The 18,425-nt window shown below is 39.1% G+C and overlaps 1 protein-coding gene across 10 annotated transcripts in view; it reads left to right on the top strand.

The window, feature by feature from the left end:
• Positions 1–18,425, top strand: part of LOC135492583 (epidermal growth factor receptor kinase substrate 8-like) — an 82,652-nt gene that overhangs the window by 42,898 nt on the left and 21,329 nt on the right. For 7 of the 10 annotated variants that reach the window (XM_064779128.1, XM_064779130.1, XM_064779127.1 and 4 more), the window contains 4 exons: positions 402–557; positions 2,062–2,106; positions 9,164–9,293; positions 11,833–11,856. In XM_064779128.1, the coding sequence (XP_064635198.1) occupies positions 402–557; positions 2,062–2,106; positions 9,164–9,293; positions 11,833–11,856 (355 nt within the window). The remainder of the gene's footprint in view (positions 1–401; positions 558–2,061; positions 2,107–9,163; positions 9,294–11,832; positions 11,857–18,425) is intronic. The other 3 variants (XM_064779129.1, XM_064779134.1, XM_064779131.1) reach the window with 2 other exon arrangements.

Raw genomic sequence — 18,425 nt, forward strand, 5'->3', positions numbered from 1 at the left:
CAGAAAACGTTTCCCTTGCACAATAGAATTCTATTGTGTATCCCTTGTGTGAGGGGAGAGATTTCTGTAGAGTGTAGACAGTTGGTCTGGTCTTGCAACTTGTCTAAGACAATGGAGATGGAAAACAGGAATATTAGGTTAAGGTCATCGGAAGAAAAGGCGTTAACCTGAAATCCTAGAACTAAATTTGCCAGAAGTGTGACACAAGTTTTCTGCATCGTTGCCAATAAATCGATTTAGCGAAAAGCTTAAGTACCTCAGGACTCGGCGTCAACATGACGTCATCATGACCAGGGGGGTTGCAGAGTTCACATTGACCGCTGCATTACTCATGCTTACACCCCGGGCGTGGCTATTTTGATGCTGATCAAAATGTCAACGTTGGCATTCCATCTTTTCAGCTTATTGATGACTCGAGGAACTGGTGGAAGATGCGTAACTCTGTCGGCGACATGGGACACGCCCCCTATACGATTCTTCGTGAATACGAGACGCCGCGTTACGACGATACTGACGGGCTGTCACCGAGGGAGACATCAAATTTTGATAATAATAAGGTACATAGAAAGCAGAAGGGTTTTAAGTACTTTTAGGCAGTGGGGGATGTATCATCTCGGAGAGATCCTTGTCGGAATCGTCGAGTTTGTAAATGATGAAAAATGATCGACCCTGTACATTCTTCTTCACCATTTCACCATTACATCCCGTCAGCGAGGTGTTTGGAATCCTTGTTTCGTTCCCATGCAATTTGTACAAATAACGAGTGCTTTTGGTTATCTTTCTTGCTGCCTTGAAGTTGTGTAGGGTGTTGAGTGAGTCATGGATGCCAAATTACTCGTCTAAGTTAATTTTTGGCCAAGCTGTGGCGATGTTACAGTAGGGACCCTGGTTAAAGACATGGGGTCGGAAGTTGTTGGAACCAACAGTGAGTGAGGACAAATTGTTTACCTTGACGTCTTCTTGACATACATTCCACCCTTATTTTGTTAATGTTGTATTTTCCTTATCTAGTTGATTGTGACATCAGTGCAGGTTTTGGCCCGGTACAATTTGTTTGGGTAAAGAACTGTAGCTGATGGAAAAAGTGTCTTTGAAGAGACAGTCAGAGGTCACTTGAACCGTCTGACGTCGTATGATATTTGGAATGTTATCATTTTCTGGAGTTGTTTATTGAGGTTGAAACGCGTGATTTGTAGTCCCCCAAGATTCACATTGTTACAATTCTGCAGACATTCCCCACTGGAGAGCCCGAGTTTGATGGTGAAAATGAAATCATGAATTATGTGTTTTGAACAAGTAAGAATTCTAAAAATACTTTTATTCACAAATTTTGGTATCTCTGACCTGGTGATTCTCTGACATACTGGGGGGGGGGGGGGGCCCTGTCACGCATTATTTTTGGAACTTAGGTCCTGTAATAGGAGATGTATTTAGTTAATGGATTGTCACATCACAAAGCATGAGAATGGTACCTGTCGGTGTGTCAACCCCCCGGAATCATGGGGTGAAGCACTCGCTGCCCCCTCTTCCCTAAGCAACAGAAAATATTTGATATGGATATTGAACCTTTAAAATATTAGACCTGCCCTGAAAGTAGATACCAATAAGTATTGATGGATGAATCTTGTTGACCTGGTAGTAGATTCCAGGAAAGTTTTACTAACCTATAAAGATGAGTTGAATTTTAGCATAAATCAGTTGGACTGAAGGCGAATTGGTCATTCATTATAAAGATGAGACTTATATAGATCTAATCGCAATTACAGTAGAACCTCTCTATTAAGGACACCCTCGGAACTGACAAGTGCTTTCCCTAATAGAGAGGTGTCCTGATTAGAGAGGTCAAATTGAAAGGAAACAACCAATTTGGGACCAATACTAGTGTCCTTAATAGAGAGGTTGTCCTTGATAGAGAGGTTGTCCTTGATAGAGAGGTTGTCCTTAATAGAGAGGTTGTCCTTAATAGAGAGGTGTTCGCTAACAGAGGTTCCACCCTCCAGTATGTCAGAGAATAGAGTACTTGTTGACATAAATTGACCGAATCACCTGTTAACTTTCCAGGGTGGCCGTGCTAAGTATAACAATTGGACAAGAGAGTTATATAATGTAATTTTTTTCTCATTTTCATATTAGCATTTAATTTCTAATTTACATGTGCTTCTAGCAGTAGTAATCACAGTTGTCATTCAAACCTAAAATTATTTGTACGCATTGTTACCCAGGCAAAACTAACCATGTTACTACTTTTGCACCTGCTTGGGCAAAGATAAAGAAAGACAGCTCATTATGCAAGCGTCTACCTTTGATTTCCCTGATCCGCTACTAAGGTGTGTGAAGCCCAAATTGCTTATGCACATATAATATACTTGAGCACTTTTGGGTTTGAATGACAAGCGTGGAATTGGTATGATAGGGGAGGGGGTTTGCACTCACCAGCTGATTCTGTCAAGTAAATCAATACAAAGCTGGCTCTGAAGATATGTGGAACAGGCGTGGATCCAGGATTATTAGAAAGGGGGGCCGCAGCCAGAACACTGGAGCACTTGGCAGGTGGTCTGGGGAGGACTCCCCAGAACAAATTTGAAAAACGAAACCCTTACATGCAATTTCAGTGCCTCTGAGGATCATTTAATTTAAAGATCTCCACGCCTAAAGTTGGTAATCTCATAATCAAAACGTACCTTTGAACAACCTTTCAGGACTGTAAGAAATAATCTTGACAAATCAATAGAAAGATATCAAATTATTATTTCTTCTCAAGTCAGCAGAAAGTGGGGGGCAGGGGGGGGCAGGGGCGGGTCAGCCCCCCCCCTTGGATCCACCCCTGTTGAAAATGACACGTCAAAAGTGTGTGTGTCAACTTGACATGAGCGCCTTGGCTGAATAAACTTCAGGGTTGACAGAATCAGCTTGTGAGTTGGGTGGAGTGTAGGCCTAACACACTGCATGTAAAGTGAGGGGAAGGGTAGAATGGGGTAACGAGCCTTAGCAAACTAAATATTGTCACTGGATGTGAGGTCTTGGTGGTGTTGTTTGGGCGAACAGTTTTGACAGTTATGACAATATTGCATCCCTGTTTTGAATGGGTGCTGGGTTAAAAGCAGTTAAACGTTTGGCAGAGCATCAGGCATGGTTGAAGTTAGCTGCTAACTCTGACGTAGGCAGAGGTCACAATGGCTTCTATGAACTTGTTTTTGTGTTGCATAATGGATTTAACAAGTGAGATAGACTTGGCCAGGACCTTGTAGGTGTCTGTCCATCGGTTAACACCGGCACAATATCATTGATCGTGCTTTTCGTTGTGAGACGAACCTTGCTTTACTAAGCTGTGGTTATATTTACAATGAGAAGTGAAGGTTTCCTTGTAGGCTATCCCACATCACCCAAAAGTACTTTCAGATCAAATCCGGCTGATGTGCATGTTTTTAAGTGCGTGGGTTTTGATGATTGTGTCGCAATCCTCATCCCTACTGACAGATTTTGATGAATAGAGGTCGCACCTTTCATATCTCCAATCCAACTTTGAAACTGAATTACTTTTGTCTCACGACATCATTACTTGACCGAATTGATCAACCTTTTCAAATTGATAGACAACCTCCTTAATTATGGTTTAAGAATACAGTAGAACCTCTCTTTTAAGGACACCCTCCTAGTCGAGAGGTGTCCTGATTAGAGAGGTCAAATTGAATGGAAACCACCAAATTTTGATCAAAACTAGTGTCCTTAATAGAGAGGTTGTCTTAAACGGAGAGGGATCCGCTAATGGAGTTTCCACTGTATATACACCAAAAACACATTACTTCCATGTTTTTGATAACACGTATAATGAAATCGTTTTCAAAGTAGGAGGACCAACTCTATGGCTTAATAATTTCAGGCTCAGACATATTACAGTAGATTATCTGTATCAAGGACACCCTCGGGACTGACAAGTACTGTCCTTAATAGAGAGGTGTCCTGATTAGAGAGGTCAAATTGAATGGAAACAACCAATTTGGGACCAAACCTAGTGTCCTTGATTGAGAGGTTGTCCTTGATAGAGAGGTGTCGGCTAAGGGAGGTTCCACTGTATTTTCAAATATTCTTTTGCTTTTGCATAATTTCAGAGCTGAATGTAGTTTATCAAACATTTGTCAATTCGGTTAAATAAAAAATGTCATGCGACAACTGTGGCCTAATTCAGTCTCAAAGTTAAGGTTGGATTCGAGTCAGAGTCGTAAATGGTGAGCCCCCCCCCCCCCCTCCATTGCGGGAAATAAACTACTGAAGTATCTTCCCTCGTCATTGTAAATATAACCCTGGCGCTGTTTTGTATTTTCCCAGCCTCATCATGTTCGCTTCTGCGTAAGTTCTTATGAATCCATTGTAGCCACCTCACCCTCAGTCACGCTATTCACACTTTTGTCGATATTGTTTTGATTGATGTATTTTCACCATTCTCTTGCCTAGAAAGTGTTAAAGGCCATTCGTTAAAAATTTGAAATTTGTAATTAATTTGAAAATTTCCAATTGTGGATTGACGAACCAAATATAAATATCAGCAATGCCAATGTGTGACAGATAGACAAGTACTAAAATTCCAAGTTTCAACAAATTTGTATGCATAATAACTGCACTACGGCATTGTGTATAACTGCATTTCTTTTTTCCTGGACCACCAGTAAGTACAAACAGCGTACCCCTTTAAAAGACTTTTGTGCAGTCAGTGATTGTCTTTAGCAATGTTAAGTCGAGGAATCCCAAACCCTCCAAATTAAGCCTTGGCAAACATCATTTTATTGAGGTCCATTTGAAAATAAGGGTACTGTCTAATACCTGATGAATCTGGGTTTATAATGAATGGGTATGAACACTATAAACCAGAAACTGCTCAAGGCCATCTATGTTTGTGGTTTTGTAAAATTACAGCTCTGGTGTTGCTCGTGTTTTAATGATTCTGTGACAGTATTCTGATAATGTGGCACTGTATTTCTTTAATGTTATTCCTATTAGCAGAATCTATTTGCACTGACATTGAACACGTTAAAAAATACTTTTTTATTGGATTTCTGTTTCTGATTCTTGGAACGAAGTGTTCGTGATATCTTCCAGTGTTTTGGTGTTATAAATACGTCCTGCATCTAAAGCTTGGCACAATGCTGGAACGTTCATCTTGGTCCTGATAGGGTCTAACCTCTTGCTGCAGGCTTGCTTTAAACATTTTCTTCCAGTACCTCATTGGGGAGGTATGCATGGTAATGTCCTAAATCATGTTTGGCATGGTTGAAATTGTCGACTAGAAATTGACTCGCCCATTTGCCCTGGAAGATGAACTGACTGTGTTGATTCATTTGATCTTGGGCAGACTGCCGAACATGTCAAAATGTTCAGAAACTAATAGGAGAAACGTTGGTGGAAATGGTGCGGATTCCACTGATCCCTCCAAAAATTGCCCAGTTATCATTCCCGTATTCTAAAAAACGATAGATTTATAAATGAACCGTAGTTTACAGTGTAAAGGCACTATGTGCCTACGGTGGCTAGTTTTGAATTCAGCGGTTATGGTTAGGCAACCATAGCCACTTGGGTTGGTGCAAAATGTGGAAGTAGTCAAAAAGCATTTAAAACCACATTATTCATTATCTAATTTGAGGTATTTTAGAATAGAAATTGATAACTCAATGTCGGTATTGATTGTCTCACCAAAACCACTTGGGTGGAGCTGAAATTTTGGCCAAAACCGAAATGTTGGCCAAAACTAAGGCTTTAGTCTACATTTTAGCTCTACCCTCGCGGTTCGGTATCAATTCCTCCCGTTCAACACCTCCAGTTCGGTATCAATTCCTTGAACTAAAGTATTTCAGTAGTGAGCAGCCAGTCCTCTCGAACTATTGTCACGCTTTGAGTAACTTTTCTTTCTGTTGCGCACTTCACGTGAGGGTCAAAAATAATGTTGGAGGAAGATAAAATCAACAAAGTTGTGCTTCTGTTTCTTTTGCCCAGAGATGATATTATTGAATAATTGCGCCATGAAATGATCTATCGAGTGCCATCGATTGCATTAGTGGTAGATTTTGATGTTAGTGCCGTCTCTCGTTGAGGCAATTAAAGCGGATAGTCAGATCAGTCTTGTGCCGAATATGTGTCACTAAAAGTTATGGGACAGTCACTCATTGTAGATAAAGGTGTGAGGTTTTTCACTGAGTTTAAGATGCACATTTACGTTGTTGTTGACTTTAGGCATCACAAAGTTCTTTTTTGGAATTTCAGGCCAAATAATTGGAACCTGCAGGTAATATTAACATTACCACGGCAACCGTTTAGGTTTCTTATTTTCCCGTCTCTTATCCTTTTTGCTAAGGCAGTGGTTGTCATCATCATCATCATCATCTTTGCGAGTTATTGTAACCCTCACGGGTCTCCAACTCAAAAATACCATATAAGCATGTCTGCAAGTCATCCATTGTTATTTTCAGTTTTATCTTAATTTTTCCTGAAAGTTTTTCATATTTTTCCATATGTTCTTTGCCTCAGTCAGTTCATGGGAGTACCATAGCCTGAAGGCGTGTTTCATATGCAGTGTCTGATTTTCTGTTGAGGCCAGGTTTACATAGAGTCATCTTGTCACATGTCTCATGATTTTCATTTCACCAGTCACGTGTCAACAAAAGAATGTTCCAATTGTGACAGATGGATGCCTGTGTTTTCACCAGTCATGTGTCAATAAAAGTATGTTCCAGTTGAGACAGATGAATGCCCGTGTTTTCACCAGTCACGTGTCAACAAAAGAATGTTCCAGTTGTGACAGATGAATGCCTGTGTTTTCACCAGTCACGTGTCAACAAAAGTATGTTCCAGTTGAGACAGATGAATGCCTGTGTTTTCACCAGTCACATGTCAAAAAAAGAATGATCAGTTGTGACAGATGAGTGCCTGTGTTTTCACCAGTCAAGTGTCAACAAAAGAATGTTCCAGTTGTGACAGATGAATGCCTGTGTTTTCACCAGTCACATGTCAAAAAAAGAATGTTCCAGTTGTGACAGATGAATGCCTGTGTTTTCACCAGTCACATGTCAACAAAAGAATGTTCCAGTTGTGACAGATGAATGCCTGTGTTTTCACCAGTCAAGTGTCAACAAAAGAATGTTCCAGTTGTGACAGATGAATGCCTGTGTTTTCACCAGTCACATGTCAACAAAAGAATGTTCCAGTTGTGACAGATGAATGCCTGTGTTGCCGGCATCTGGAAACGAATAGTTCATTCTTCAGAGCAATGTGTAAATGAAGAAATGTGGCTCGATACACCTGGCTGGATGACTTCTATGTAAACTATGCGCATCACTTATGCTTTTGGAGAATGCTGCATATCCTTGAAGATTTGGGGTAAAGCAGCCCCATACAAAAGCAACATTTAGCCCCGAACAATGAAGATATTAGAGAGGGTAAGATTTTGATCCAAGAACGAGGTGGTTTTTTTTCTCTGGTTGACGTCATCAAGTCAAACTGATTGTCTTGTATTATTGTTTTGAGGCATACCAGGCATTATAAACACACTGTTTCATTTCATTTCTGACAACAGGCAATATGGTATCGATCGTCCAAATATCACCACGTTTTCGTTCTCGAATCGAAAATCTTAACCTCTCTAATGATTTCGTGCACACTTCTTGAGGTGCTCCCAGTACTGGCGTGGAAAAACAATACAAGAGAGAGAAATTATTGTTGGTATATTTGACTCGACAAAATTTTTACCAAAATGGCTTCCACGCAGTCACTAAACACTGGTTTTGTGATGGAATGACTGTTCAGAGAGATTGAGTGTTATCTTCTTATTCGGGGGAAAAAAAAAAAAAATTTGCAAATTTCAAACTTATTTTGTTTTTCCAATTAGAATGTATTTTTTGTTGTTTAAATTTTGCAAATACTGGTTTTTGTGAAACCATAGAAATAAAATAATATTCAGCCGCTTACAGCACCCCTGCTTTTGCTTGCTTGGAAACCCCATATGGAGAGGCCTTTCCATAACCCCTGCTTCCATTCCTGCGGTAATATTCGGGGTAGTTTGTTTTTATCAAAAGTGGTACGGCAATTTTCATATCAGTAGTTGAAATTTTGGGTATTGTTTTTGGTATGTATGTTACAAAGAATAAGTAATGACCTGATTTATTCTCGATGTTACAATGTTATGTTATGTCCATAAGTTACCTTTGGTGGTATACCCAAACCTTTACTGTTTGTTTGCCCTGATTGTGATTCCTGACTATTTAGAGTCTTGATAATATAACAATCTAAAAAGCAGGTTACCTCAAGGGACATTGGGATATTTGACTGTTATCGATATGATATCAAATTACAAAAAAACATAAAATTTTCAGGTCGCCTTTAAAATAAATAGAAGAAGAATGAGGACGAGGTCCATTGAATAAAAAAATTTATCAAAGACGAAAAAAAATTGTCCCATACTATCACAGACCACTCTGCTGGCTGAGTGCTGGGTTGTTACCAGTCTTACAAGGCGGACGCTCTACCATCAGGCCACCATATCCCTTCAAATAACCTTAGAAGTTTAGTGACTTTGATTTAAAATACTGTTTTGAAATTGACATTTCAAGCCTATTGAATTCTTCTTAAATGGAGATCAGGCTGTTGATTTGGGTTCAATTCATGAATTTGAATGAGACATGATGTATTATGGTGTTTTTGTCCGAGTGAAGTTGGTCACTTTGTTATGTATCAATGATAATTTAGGGATCTCAAGAGCAGTACAGTTCAAAACTGAATAAAATGTGACACATGGAACAAGGTGTTTATAGATCCACTCAGTAGTTAAGGGTTGGCCATAGGTAACACCAACATTGGCAGGTGGCCGTCAAAACGTCACGTTGTGACATCAGGTGAAGAACCTCTTTTGTCAACCCTTATCCCTTATGTACTCAGGTCTCTGACAGAATATCGGAACAGGGATTTGACACTTATGGCTGTTGGTGATTTTTTACCAACATATGTTCATTCTATCGCCAGAAAACAGTTGGTAGAAAAAAAATTACATCAATCTAACATCACCCAGGCAGCAATGTCAGTTTAGTATCCATCCCTGACCAGGGTGTGCCGGGTATACAATCATTACTGCATCAATAACTTTGTAACGTTATGGCTAATTACTCGTTCCTTTTCGTTTCAGCGAGAACCAGAACCTTACGACCATCGAGACAACGGTGCTATGTTCAACACTCCAGCGCCGCCCCCTCCTCCACTTCCACCAATCGCTCCTCCGGTCACAGCGCCGCAATTTGAAAAAAAATCTAAAAAAGGTGATTACTATTCTCGGTTATAGGCTGTTTTGTAAAGTATTGTTCAAATACTGTATTACTATGTGCATATTAACCCTTCGTGGACACAGCGGGAACATTAGAGCAAGATAGTAATCAATTGGTCATATTTTTGTCAAAATCAAAACTTGAGACAAAAACTCACGGAGTTAACAGAAGAACTGTTTTGTGGGGTTGCAATGAAGGTCTCTGTCCATGAAGGGTGATAAGTGTTCATTTTGATCGACTTGATCTCTTCGAATGCCTATCATACAAGGTGTCCCAGAACATCATGCTGCATTTTTGAACCGAAATTTAGAGCTGGGGTTTATTGAAAAGTGGATCTTGATTGGCCAGTGGTATAAGACCACGTTTGGGAAAAACTTCTTAACACAAGCCAGTCTACCCACCTGTTGGACTTTATTGGTTCTAAAATTGAGTTCCAGTAGTCACTGGTATGTAGGCAGTGTTATTCCAGTGGTAACCAGTTGTGTTCCGATCATTTGGATTGTGGTGATGCAATGGAAAGGACTTGTTCTGGGGCACTTTGTTGTGTGATTGCGTATAGGATCTACCTCAGCTTTCCTCCAGAGAAGTCTTGCCCTACACTCACTCCTTCATGTCACCTTCCACCTGTGCTATACCTTGTAGTAAGCTCGTTCGAAACAGCGCCATAGAATCGGAATAGGATAAGAGAATATACCATTTTGAGGTGACCAATTTTGTTTTGCCAATTTGTGACCCGTCACAGCAAAACCAGGCACATGTCGCACAGAAGATCAGCCTAAATGACACCAGGAGATAATGGGAGAAATTGATGTGCTCATTTCACAAAAGGCAGACAACAGAGAAATGAACAAACATTCTGTCTCAACCTGCCAAGCTCAGAGCGACAGGCACCTGCTTTTGCTGTGACGGGTCACATTTGGTACCTTTGCCTTGTGGTCCACACTGGTTTGAAATTTAGCCTAAGAAACCATTACTTCTTGTGATTAGTATTCCGGGCCCTCACAAAGGTCAACACCAAGACACCTAAAGGGCTGCATATGCAGGTTTCGGTTTCTAGGGGAAGGCCTGCCCAGCACATACACATGTACAGGCTTGCCATTCTAAAAACAAACTGGTAATTGACTACCTGTAAGTCGTCTTGATCAACCACTTTGGTATGAGACGCTCCACGGGGCTGATGCATTTGATACGACCTTCTACAATGTCATTTGCGGTTTTGACACAATGCCGTGCAGTGCATCATGCATCAATCAATCAATCAATCAATATAATACTTATGTGGCGCATTTCCGTGGTAACACCACGCTCAAAGTGCCACCTTTCCAAAAGCAGAGTTTTCAACTGCCTCCTGAAAACGTCCTCTGGCAGGGATCTCAAGTAAAGTGGAAGCCTATTCCACAGGTATGGCCCACACTTAGAAAAACTGCATTCACCGTACCTGGATTTGGTCCGCTTGACAAGCAAGTTCTTGCTCGCCACTGACCGAGTACGACCTTCGGTTTCCCTAAGAAGGCACCGGAGGTACTCTGGTCAAACACCATGAACTGATTTATGAACCATGCACAAAATCTTGAATTCAATCGAGGCTTGATGGGTAGCCAATGAAGCTCCCTTAGTAATGGTTTAACACGCATCAACCTGCTTGCATCATGTCGCCATGAGGCCTGTGTTTTGGACTGTCGTTGCGTAGGTCAATGTTGAACCTTGGCCACGGGAGCCATCTTAATTCTTCTCGAGTTTGGACGATTCCAATTCTATGAGCTTCACATTTAGGGTCACTGTGAGTTGGATACTTGTCCTACTTGACCAATTCTTTGTAAATAATCTCTTATAATTACCATTATACTCTTAATCTTGAATCTATAATATCGAAAGGGCAGATCCTTTCGTTTTGTTACGTTATAAACGTATCTGTTTGGGCAGCAAAAATTAAGGTCACAAAACTTGTGATAACCAATTTATAAGAAAAAAATTGAATTCGCGCAAAATTGCAGGACACATTTCTGTGGGTTACCTGGGCTACTGTTTCAGGAATATGTGTTTTTGTCCATCACAGCCAAGTCCAGGTTATACGGAAGCAGAATTTTTCAAATACTCTTGTGATATGGCCATATGTTGAATTGAATTGAAATATGTATATTGTTTTAACAAGTTTAAATGTGGGATCAGTTCAGCTTAGGTACATTAACCACTTGATGCCGTAAGACGTATATATACGCGAACTCTATCTGAACCGCTCTGCCGTAAGACGTATATATATGTCGGCCATCCAAAGGATTGTTCCATGTAAATCCTGTACTAAAACCCCTATTCAAACAATCGCGGGGAATCCCCAGCGTAAACTGAAACTGAGGAGGCTTCATTCTTCACAAAAACACCAGCTGGCAGTTCTTGATCGATGGCCGCTGCAAAGACAAAAAATTACGTTTTCCTGAAATTAATTCTGGCAGAGTGGTAAGGTAAGAAATTTTTTATAGCGGCATCAAGTGGTTAAACTAATCAATGCTAAATGCATTTGTTTTGTTTTTGACAGTGAATCGTAAATCTAGAGTACCTGGTAAAGATGATGTATTATTATTGTAGGAACTAAAACTAACAATTTCTTGACCCTTTCCCTGCCTTGTGGCCTTGATATATGTTGAGTCACAACACAGGGCTATTGGGGTTTACAATGAAACCTCCCTTAGCAGACACCTCTGTTAGCGGGACACCTTCTCTATTAGGAACACTGCTTTTGGCCCCAAATTGGTTGTTTTGACTCAGTTTTAACCTCTTCAATGAGGACACCTCTCTAGTAAGGACGGCATTTGTTAGTTCAGAGGTTGTCCTTATTAGAGAGGTTCTACTGCATATGTCTTACATCGTAGTTCCAGGCTTCAAGACACACGCCTTGATTTTGGCAAAAATATATAAGGCTCAAATATCTATTTTACATTTGTGATTAAAGTCATTATAACTGTACTCCACTGCAAAGTGGGTTGGCTAGATATTTGAAAGTTGATGTGGGCTGTTGCTGAGGCCATGTACCATAGTGAAAGAATCCTGTGCAGGGAAAGGGTCAAAGGATGAGTGCACTGAGAAATTCGTATTTTCTGCTGGCCATCAGAAGTTTATATCTGCACTCTTTTTGTGTGGAGGTTGATATTTAAACCAAATCTAAATGAACTTTGATATTTTATACCATGGTTTGATACCACTATTTTCCTTTGTACCCAAAGTCATTTTCGGATTTTGATTTGAAATTTTTCTCAGTGTACTCCTCCTTTAAGTAATTATATTAGGGAGTAGACAATTTTATATTGATGATGATGTGTGAAAGCATTCAGTGTCTGGGTGAGAGAGGTATCTTTGCAATAACAGCTGAATTCAGTTTTATGTTCATGTAACAATATTTATACAGTGCGTTCCAAAAACATTTGAAAAATATTCACAGGTCATGCATTTTGACATGAGCACTGTACTGTCTATGTCACTGTAAGAAGACTTCAATCACTGTGCATTTTTGAGTGCACAACACTGTACAAACACAATGGCTTTTCACTTCAGCTTGTTTTTGACATAGACAGACTTCAAATTAGCATTTGAAATAACTTGGGCATGTCCCGCCATCATGTATTTATTTTATTTTCAGAACATGTATAGATTAACACTGAGGTTTTTAATTGGAAAATGATATGTATATACATAAAACATAAGATATTTTAGTTTACCGGTATCTAGTATGTGAATTTTGTGAAATATAAATGTGTTAATGCTCATAGTTGGAAACTTGAGGGTAAGATACTTGAGGGTAAGAATATTTGCAGTTTTGAGATCTCGTACTACATCACAGGTACATTAAAACCAGCTGATAAACTAAAAGTTATGGTAATGTTGGGAAACCTACACCAGGATGTCAACTCTCAGCTCATGTAAGGCTTGGCAACTCATTAACCCTTACGTAGTTAATTGATAAAAATGAATTTTACGAAAAATACAAATTGCAAATCTTCAGTTTGGTGCCAAAATCGATTTGGTATTCAATATCTATTTCCATGGAAACCTGTTGGCACGATGATTAATAGATTTTTTGTATCTTTACTTTCAAAACCATTTTGCCTAAATCGTGCAATTGATGTGACCATAACCTCTTGCTCAGGCCTGCATCTGTTCTTTACTCAGTTCCACCTAAGACAGATCTCTGTGCTCGTTATTCTTCTGCGACTGAAAGTCTTTTAAAATTGATCATTGACTCTAAATTGAAGGTAAATTGATCATATGATGATCGCCAAACTTAGAACTTCTTTATAGTTCACCTTATAAAAACATAGGTGCATGGTCCTAACATTTTCCTATGGCTCTCTTCCAAGTCCAACTTAAATCTTATTCAGAAAGTTGTTGATTACCTCTTCCAAGATTAGTGATACGTGTTCTGTCCTGCTGCATACTGAAACCATTCCAGTTTAATAAGATATATACAATTTGGTGATTAGAATTAAGAGTAGTAAATGCTTTTACTTCAGTTCTGTACAGAAAACCTAGTGTTAATGTACATGACATTTTCGGTAAGGGCATTTACTGTCTTTGTTCATATCAGCCATCATATCTGTCCATTTCAAGTCTGTTTTCGACATTTTATGACTATCTAATGTTTTATAGCATTGTTTGTTGATTGCTATATTACTCGTAATATTCTACCAGGCTGACTATATTCTCCCATTTGTGTATAGATCTCTCTTTGATAATTTTGGTAACATATCAGTAGTGAGCATTTTGAAAAATGCCCAGACTAGAAGATAGTGTATCAGTGAAAAACTATTATGAATATCACAGTGTTGATCTCAAAATGAATTTTTTTGCGTAATAGTGACCAACTGTTAATACAATGTGGTCCACTCTTTGCACATTTCCTGTTGGTTGTGGTGTGTATTGATTGTGACAGGCCTAGCCCAGCCAAGATCAGGGCCACAGCGTCAAGTATTTTTTTATGAAAGGAAGAGCAGGTCTTCAGGTGTGGCAAAAAGTCGTCATCTCAGAAATTGATTTCTTTTCTTGCACCTGTTTATAAAGTTCGATGCCCAAATCCTGTCTTCAGCAGTTTTCTTTGACAAGTCTCTTTTGTCATTTTTTGCTGACTCTATGCTATCAATTGATTATTTTTCCTTCCCCCTTAGAACCTACACACTATTTTAGATCCATGTGGGACCTTTTTGGTACAGTTAATCTGGCCAAGTGTGCTCATATGATTGACCTCCATTGATAACGTCTTTCCTCCTTTTATCCCAACCCAATTGTCGTTGTTTCGCTTTGAACCATCCTGGCACAAGATATAGATAGGGTTTATACAGGTTTTTGGTTTGGTTGCACTGAATGTCGTTATCTTACCCTATAACCATCCCTCGTCTATAGGTTCATCATTGACCAATCAGCATGCCTGTTTCATCATTTTGACATGATGGCGGCTCTATAACCGTTACGTTACGTTCCATCCAAACTAATCCTCCGCACAGAATGTTCACTCGCACTTACTATAACTCTCTTATTAATCCCTGGTGGTGGCTTAATCTGTAGTGACATCCAATTTGCAAATTAACAAGTGATAATCGCTCATTAAATCTCATAATCAATCATTCAGTATCAAACTTGACTGTTGATACGATTATTGATGTTGAATTTCTTGAATAGGATGTTGTGATCATGATGATGGGATTATCGTTGGTCGTGAATGAAATATATATGAAAGTAATAGTGAGTGATTTTCTGAATATATTCATATATGTGCTTCAACTATACATTCTTCAGACACAGTGGCATATGATCGAAAACCATTATTATGTAGTGAATCATTTTATTGCAGTTGCGTATGTGGAAAAAAACAATTGATTTTGATGTCTTAGTTGCGCTATTTCACAGTTTCTCTTGGTTCATGGTGGTGGTCTTTGCTTTAAGTCCTCACCAAGGATGCTGGTGGGATTTTTGAAGTGGATTATCCAACTTCCAGATAGCTAGTTTGCAGATATCAAACACTGGTTGGAACAGACGACTTCGATATCTATAATGCTAATGCATAATTACAATATTGATATGTCAATTTCCCTGGCTCTGAATAGCGTCCTTTAAAAGTTCAACTGGCACCATTTCACGGAAGGTATCACTTTTAAAACCAGGTGAATTCCTTCAAGTCCATGAAGCCTAATTAGTTTGAAAAAACTTCACCCAGTGGACATACCAGCAGTGTGGTCATACACATCGACAGTAGGTTGAATGATGGATAGAACTGGTATACAAAGGCTTGCAAGTATGACCTTAAAAATAACACGCCCTTTCAACAGCAGTGGCCCTGGCATATCATTTGCACTCAAAATTTCATGATTTAACCCCGGTTTATCCTGAAATCTTTCAATAGAACTCAGATGAGCTGCTCAAACAGTGGTACAGCCTGATCATTTCTGACCTGTACCCACTTATACACCTTGGTACATGTACAGAGGAGAAGCAAGTTTGACAAAGAGACCTGTCTAGAGTTTTAGCGAATGTGTTGTTTGAATGCGGGGATCTCTTGATTGCCAGCCGAAAGTCCGTGGCAATAATCCACAGCAGTTCCAGTGAATAAAATCACCATTTGGTAAAGCATTGATCAGTCATTGATTGCTTTTGATACTCTCTGCAAATCTTTATCAATTGAGGGAACATGAAGATGGAAGAAATAATGAAGAATTAAGAATTTGCATCTTTTAACTTTCATCATCATTATCTTTGCAAATTTCAGTATTGCTATCCATTTCCAGAGATTGCTTCTTATCCTCTTCAAAAATAACCATGTCCTTTGTTCACAAAAATGCCTCGTGAAAGGATATACATTGTAATCCTTGTTCTTCAAGTTTTTGAAGAAAAGTTCAAGATGAAGAGTAGGAAACTTTGGATGAAAAGTGGAAGAATGTGAATTTGATCATTTTGCGTTTGACTTATTTTTCTGTCTGTTCGTCCTTGCTTGTATATGTTGCATCTAACCTTTTGTATTTAACCTCCACATTGACAACCTGGTTCTGTGCTTGTTGCCATGGATACAAAAAGCATGCCCACAACAAATATGTTTTTTTGGTGATGTTGCTTGCCATATTGATACTTCTTTTAAAGTTTATTCCGTTTTGTTTTTTGGTGTTGCGCCCCTCTTGCTTGGTTATGTTTAATATTGCACGTGCCTAGTACTTATAGCCATTTATGCTTTTACTACCCCGATAGGCAGGTTGAAATGACCTGCGTCGTCTTCCATTACATTTTGAAAATGGAAGGAGAACCAAAAGAAACTTTAACTCCATTTTTAAAGTGGTTGTGCCATTCGCAGCTTCATGAAGATCAAAACTCTACCCCAACTGATCACACTCATCAAATAATATTTGATGATTGTTGTCTGGTGGAGTTGTGGGCCATTTTAGTCAAAAGTGCAAAATTAAGGTCCCGTAGCAATACTCTATAGACAGTGGAATAAGTGGCCACAAAGGGAAATCAGAAAAGGCAAAGATTTTGATTGATGCATAACAAGGCGAAACTAAGTAGAGTCACAGGATTGTGACACTGCGGTGAAAAAACATTTCGGCCTTTCCTGATCTCCTGTACCGGTCAATTATTTCACTGTCTAAAGTACATGTCTTTTATATAGCTTGGTCGTGCCATAATGGTCTCGGCCCCTGCATTTAAAGGACAGTGTCTGTAGTATTCACCTGAGAAAATGGATCTCTGCAAAAATCGGTGATGCCAAAAACTCATTTGGATGCCAAAAACTGATTTGATGCCAAACTGGTGATGCCAAAAACTCATTTGGATTTTGAACATCATCTTTGAACTATTAATACAACTTTAAAAAACTGTTGACTGCAAAATCGATAAGTTAAGACACAATTCTTTAAAAGTGTGCTTTTGTTGCAAATTCAACCAGCTTTTTTTTCTTCAATTTTTTTCTATATCTTCCTCTTTACAATTTGGTGCAATTTCATTCCCTGTTAAATTCTACGTTATTAGGTGAGGCTAACTGGTAGTCTGCCTTCCCTTTTCTAAAAGTCAGCAGGAGTTGGCATAGCTTTCGGGACAGGCTGTACATGTATGTGCTCATAACCAATTAACCATCTTAGGCTAAAAATCATTAGGCTATGATTAGACAAAAATGTTCTTCCAAATTCATGAAAGATATTTTTTTCTTCTATATTCTTCAAAGACTTTTAAACATGAGGTTGTGGTTTTGAAGAGATGTCACTTTGTCTATTCCCATGTGGATGGTTTACATAGAGTTCATGTTGTCACTTGCCCTGGTTCACATGTCACATGTCATTTGTCACAAGCATGACCGATTTCAGCTTGAAAATGTGACCTGACATGAAATGAAATGAGGGTGAAAAGTGACATCATGAATCCTATGTAACCCACTCATTGGAAATAACATTTGTTTTAAATGTCATGTGACTTAAGTGACATGTGACATTGCAAACTCTATGTAAACTCATGCAGCCTCAGTGATGTTTCAGTCATTTAAAAAGAGCAAGTCAAAATTAATAACCCCTGCAGATGAATTGACAATGCCTATTGGCAGAAATCGACATCTCTCTGACTGATATCACTCAATATCGCTGATAACTTCTGGAAAAGATTTTTTTGCACACTTGAAAACCTGCCTTTCCTCAAGATTGTGTTTAGTTGTCAGATACGGAGGTGCCAACTTATCACAGGGTTAGTATCCTCATTTTAAGCACACGTGATGAAATCATGATTCAAGATGTATTTTACCCTTCATTTGAATCACCTCGCTATGTAAAATATGGCGTGCTCTGTCCAAAATAGGGTTTCGGAGCATATGGAGAAAATGGGGAATGGAGAAAAGGAGAAATGAGCCAATAGCCCATTGTCCTGTCTAAGCCCCAAAGACTACTTGCCACAAGAGCAGGTCACAAATGAAAAAACTTACAGAATTCAGTTCCAGCAAATTTTACAACCTTGTTTTGAGGAAGAAAGTTGTTGGATGACATTCACCTACAATTTGCTATTTTCTGATTTTGATGAGTAAAATACATTTTGCAACACGTTTTATCACAGTTTATTGTTATGTATGGTTGGTTGAATTGGTCGAACTTGGTCTGGAGAAGATAGTTTTTACAA

Source organism: Lineus longissimus, chromosome 8 (assembly GCF_910592395.1).
Source record: "Lineus longissimus chromosome 8, tnLinLong1.2, whole genome shotgun sequence".
Taxonomy (NCBI): domain Eukaryota; kingdom Metazoa; phylum Nemertea; class Pilidiophora; order Heteronemertea; family Lineidae; genus Lineus; species Lineus longissimus.